This window comes from Xenopus tropicalis, chromosome 7 (assembly GCF_000004195.4).
Source record: "Xenopus tropicalis strain Nigerian chromosome 7, UCB_Xtro_10.0, whole genome shotgun sequence".
Taxonomy (NCBI): Eukaryota; Metazoa; Chordata; class Amphibia; order Anura; family Pipidae; genus Xenopus; species Xenopus tropicalis.
In genome coordinates this window covers 20,486,767-20,492,412 of record NC_030683.2, presented here as the reverse complement: position 1 = coordinate 20,492,412, position 5,646 = coordinate 20,486,767, and the positions used below count along the sequence as shown (strand labels likewise).

Below are 5,646 nucleotides of genomic sequence, written 5' to 3'. Positions count from 1 at the left end.
CTTCAGCGTATTAAAAGTCTAAAGGGGAGAACAAGTTTGTACATTTCGCAAATTGAATAATCGGTCCTTGTCTGATTGTTTTTTTAACTGATCCTCTGAAAATAATAGATCAGGAGTAAAGATTATAATCGTTGTGGTGTTAATTGCCTTTCTAATACAGGATAACAACAATAATAATAATACTACTAATAATACTACTACTACTAATAATAATAATAATAACAATTAATTTCGTATTATTGTTATTAATGTTGCGTTTATTCCATTACAAAAAATATTATTATTATTATTATTATTATTCTCAAACATTTGGAAACAAAGTGAAAAAACAGTGGTCTAATAATGACTTAAAAAAAGGACAAAACGAATGTAAGGAGAGGATGTTAAATAATTTATTTAATATACAAAGTCTTTCCATCAACTGTGGACAACAATATTTAAATCCAACTTCAAAATCAAATATTTCGGGTTATGTTATTATTTGGCTGAATAAACAAGTCCTCATAGGGAAAACGGAGGTTTAAAAAAACCTCCCAAGAGCTTTCATTTTTGCAACGGGGAAGGGAGGATGAAACAAAAATAAAGAAAAGGAATCTGCCTTCGGATATATACAAAGTGACTGGAATGTATCTGTACAAACGGGATTCGGATGCAGAACGTTGTGTAAGTAAAACAATCAGCAAAACAGAAGGGAATTTTGAATTCATAAAATCGCCCGGTTTTGCCGCAGACGAGTCGCATCTCTCCTTCCCAATTTACACAAGCAGATAATTTTTATAACTTATTCTGTAAAAAATATATATACATCTTAACATACATTTTAGGCTGTACAACACATACCACTTTTTATTTTAACATCCACGTACAATTTCTTGTTTATTGAATACCCTGGTTAATTCAGCTGTTAAAGCGCTTTATAAGGGGACTGAGGAGAGTTCCTTTGGGTTTGGGTTGGGGGGGGGGGGAGAAGTCTGTGATTTCCTATCACAAAGTGTCCGAATTGTTGCTGCAAGGGCTGAGAAGGTTCAAGTTTGTGGACTTGTGCTTTTTTAATAACCTGGAGATTTTTTCATCGTCCGAGTTGGGGTCCAAGGGTTTATTGTATTCATCGTCCTCCTCGTTTTCTGAGCTCTCCTTCATCTTCTCTGTCTCCGAGTCGTGTTTCTTCTTGGCCGTAGCCATCTCTGCTGCATGTCTCTTTCTCCACTTGGTCCTTCTGTTCTGGAACCAGACCTGTTGGGGGGACAGAGATCCCATTAGTGAGAGGGAACACAATGAGCCCCATGAACCCCAGTAAAGTCAATAAGACAATTATACATAAATATCTATACCATCTCTGCCAATCAAGGCACATTCTAATAGCATTTAAATGCCCCTCACAGCCAAACATGAACCCCTGTAAAGTGAATGAGACCCCAGGAGGATTAGACCAAACATGATCATCTCTAAAGGGTCTGAGCCCCATCCTCCCCAAACCCTTGAGCCCCCACCACAGCCAAACTGAACCCCCATTGCAGTAAACCTGAGGCCTTGTATAAGGGCTCATCCTCCTTCCCAGCCAAACATGCCCCAATACATAGAGCCCCCCTGTGCCAAAAGCGATCAGCCCCCCCTGTAATGGAGATAAATCCCATCCAACAAATGGGCTCAGCCTCTACCGCTGTCATATTTGTTATCGAAATGTTCACAAATTCATTCGAATCCCCATCAAACAGACTTCGTTCTCTCCCTACAAAAAAATCACCTAATACTTTATCTTTTCTACCGAGACACTTTATTAATTAAATTGTTGCGATAACGGCTTTGACTATTACGAAAGACTATGTAATAAAGGGTAGCTCCGTATAAAATGCTTTGGATGTATTATTATTATTATTATTATTATTATTATTATTATTATATCTCTTATTATTATTATTATACCTCTTCACCTCTTGTATCGGTTACTGATTGCTTTATATGTTACTCTGTATGTCCAATGTATGTAACCCACTTATTGTACAGCGCTGCGGAATATGTTGGCGCTTCATAAATAAATGTTAATAATAATAATTATTATTATTACTGTAATCAGTATCTGGTGCTCATATTAAAATGCAAACCTTTTATTTTTCATATAAATCCATTTATAATCAGACATGAAATACCATTAACTTTTAATAGTAACTGGGCTCAAGAATAATCTTATTTAGAATAAATAAACCTCGAAAATGATTTCGTTTTATCAGCCACTGATATAGTTGCTCCTATGTGATATATCTCATATTTAAATGTGGATGTAATGATTTGCCCTCCTATCGCTGAAACTCTGGGATCATTAAGAATTAGTCTTTATTCTTAATGATCCCAGAATTAAGAATTATTTTTAACTACAGAGGAAATCGGTGTCTTGGAAGTTACATAAAATATTATGTATATTATAGAACATAATATCTATAGTTAACAAAATACAGACGTACACAAATGGATTTTAGACAGTATATAATGTATTTCTTCTTGTAATAACTTAATTCCTAGAGTGTTTATTTGGCCGAAAAAAAGTAGAAGGAATCACTGTAACGATTTTATTAAACTGTATATTTTTCTTTGGCAAGTTATTTAATAAAAAATGTATTCTATAATTTGATAAACTATTGGTGACAAGCCATTTCCGTTCTATGATTATACAGGATAAGAGGAGACAGGGCTCAAATACAGATCCGTTTTTTGCATAGAAATAAATCGCACCTAGGAGGGAATTCCTTGTAAACACAACAATTAAATTCCCTACAATAGAAATAAATAGTTGTGTAAATTGGCAGTTATTATTCAGGAGTTAATAATTTATAATAAGTCAAGGTGGTTTGGCGTTATATTGATGATGACTTACACGCAAACATTATGTCTCAGAATTACAGTTTTATATATATATACAGTTATATATATTAATATACAGACACATCCAGGCACACAAGCCCCTACAATTATAACGGGGTAATTATTTTGAACGTAATGTCTCATATAATATTGTTTTCAAAATATTTAGTATATTAAACACATTTCCTTCTCTGATGTTAAATGTTGTATACAATAGCAGTCGCATATAACAACTGTAATAATAATAATAATGTATATAATAATATAAGGGTGAGAATATCCCTACAACAGAGCAAAACCACATGTAACTGACACAAATCCAAATATATTCCCGACTGTTCCCAATACGATATCAGGTACAGCCTTGTGTAATATAAAGTAGATCCTTATAAATATATAATGTGTAGTCGAGCAGAAATGTGCAACTTGTGGCTCTGCAGCTGCTGCGACACTACAACTCCCAGAAGCCCCCTAAAGCCGGAACCTAGCGGTGCTGTGGGAGTTGAAGGCGCAGGGTTCTGGGAGTTGTAGTTGAAAGAAGAGGGAAAGCTACAGGTTGCACACATGACAGTGAGTATTGTTGCAGTTGTACACATCCCCCCATGCCCAGTCCCTGCTCTCACCTTCACTTGGCTCTCGGTCATGCCCAGGGAATAGGCCAGACGTGCCCTCTCCGGCCCTGCCAGGTACTTGGTCTGCTCGAAGGTTTTCTCCAGGGCAAATATCTGCTGCCCAGAAAAGGTTGGTCGGGAGTGTTTCTTCTTTCCGTCCTTGTCCAGCACCATCCCCGCCTGGCCTGAGAGTGGGGCAAACAGACTGTTACTGACATGCTCTGGGCACAGCTGGCATATAGTCATATATTTCCCACTGTAACATCAGAAATATAATAGTGGGACATGAGTGCCCGACCTAATATATTGTATGTACCCCACCCTAATTAACTTAGATACGCTTAACATGTACCCCCACTATAACAGACCAACAGGTCCCCCATATAAAATGGTATTTTCTCTCACCCTAATCACCCTTACTATGTACCCCTACTACAATAAATCTGTATACACCCTAACATAATAAAAATGAACCTGCACCCCAATTCCCTCACCCTAGAAGGCTATAGGTATCCCCTTTCTTATAAATCTGCACCCCATATAATAAACTTCTGTGCAAGGACAAACCAGTTGCCTAGGATACAGTTCAGAAGCAACAAGTGCCATGTTTAGACTGGGGAAAGGCTTTATCCTTACTCCTGCATGTACCCCAACATTATACCAGCTCTGTACCCCACCTGAATGACTATGTATGTAGCCCAGCATGGACAGCTTGTACGTACTAAGCAATAAATATGAAATAAACTGGTTTGTACCCCACTTAACTCCAGCTCCTACACCCACCATAAGCACCATATAAAGTGTATCCAGTAACTTGGCATATTGTACCAGGCCCAGTCTGTACACACACACCTATATACACTATATATATATATAATCATGTAGGGGGGAAGCATACCATAGCCCAGGGTGCCCGGCTGACAGATTGCCATTAACCCTTCTGCTGCCAGACGTTACTAACTCCCAGTCAGATGTGCACCTTATAGAGTTGTTATTTGGCTGATATTGCAGTTGGGGGGTACTTACTTGGGCAGCCCAGTCTGGGGTCCCTCCAAGGTGAGCCCTGCATTACCCCAGGCCAGAAGATGGGGGCCCTGCCGGGCAGTTCTGCCAGGGGCTTGGGGTACCTGGACACAGCAGCAGGGTTAAAGTACATCCCAGTGGAGGTGGCAAGTCCATTGATACGAGGAAGGCTGCTGAGCAGGTTGGCGGAGGAGCCCAGTGTGGCCCCCAGGGGCCTGCTGAGAATGTCACTAATCCCATGAGGGGTTCCCAGGGGGATCTGTGCGCTGAGAGAGGACAGGCCGGGGGCTTTGAAGCTGGGGTTCTGTAAGGCATAAGGGAACAAAGTGGTCTTCATCTCAGCCATGTTGTGCAAGGCAGCCAGGGGAGTGCTGCTCAGTACAAACGCACTCTGCCTGTTAGTATCCATCGGGCCCACGGCTAACATTGGGCAGCATGGAGAGCGGCCGGTCCCCTGGGCAAACGGCTTCGGGGCAACTTCCCTGCGATCGGAGCAAGTTGGAGCGATATTCAGCCCCACAAACAGCTGCCAGCCCTCTCCTTGCTGCGCACTTGGTCACTTTTATGCCACAAAAATGCTTTCTTTCCGATGCTCCAAACAAATCCTGTCGTTAGTTGCAGCGACGGCTCTGAGCGAGTCCCAGTGCGCCCAGCGACTATCCCAGCCAAAGCGACTAAGCAGCAGCGCTTCGGGCAACAGCTCTGATAACTGGGCAGCCACCTGGCAAGGCCTGCCTCTGATTGGCCAACTGGCTGCCGGGCCGCGCTCTGATTGGCTCATCGATTGGAACGCCGCGTCACTCAGCCCGGAGCAGCACTAAATGAAGGTCCTTTTATAGAGTCAGGTGCTTTAAATGGCTGTAAATTCTGCCCGCTGATTTATCTCTCCAAAGACTAAATAAATCCCATTCAATGAGATTTTAGTGAGCCTCGGGCTTTAAAAGGGAATGAGGGAAAAAGAAGATATGGCCATGTATCTCATCAAAGAGGAAAATGTAAATGTTATTGTCATTTTGGCTGACTATTAATTTGTCTTAGTTAGAGAGGGAAAAAATAAAGAGCCAAGGAATCTATTAAAAAGACAGATGCATATTGAATAATTACAGAGAACGACTGCAAGCATGAAAAATGGTGGCTTACTACAGCAAATATATAT

At 40.5% G+C, this 5,646-nt stretch overlaps 1 protein-coding gene across 1 annotated transcript; it reads right to left on the bottom strand.

Moving 5' to 3' along the window:
* Positions 1-370: 370 nt before the first annotated feature.
* On the bottom strand, positions 371-5,265 carry nkx6-2 (NK6 homeobox 2). The gene is made up of 3 exons (XM_002937790.5): positions 4,494-5,265; positions 3,480-3,652; positions 371-1,233 (listed from the first exon to the last, which is right to left on the bottom strand). Exons 1-3 carry the CDS (start codon positions 4,915-4,917, stop codon positions 985-987), a joined length of 846 nt encoding a protein of 281 aa, XP_002937836.1. The 5' UTR covers positions 4,918-5,265; the 3' UTR covers positions 371-984.
* Positions 5,266-5,646: the final 381 nt, after the last annotated feature.

Bases quoted from the DNA above. Each gene is read 5' to 3' on its own strand.
- nkx6-2 (XM_002937790.5), bottom strand. From the start codon at position 4,917: ATGTTAGCCGTGGGCCCGATGGATACTAACAGGCAGAGTGCGTTTGTA. The intron at 3,653-4,493 runs GTAAGTACCCCC...CCCCACTCTCAG, and splicing joins CCCCAGACTGGGCTGCCCAA to GCCAGGCGGGGATGGTGCTG. The intron at 1,234-3,479 runs GTGAGAGCAGGG...TCCCCCCAACAG, and splicing joins TGACCGAGAGCCAAGTGAAG to GTCTGGTTCCAGAACAGAAG.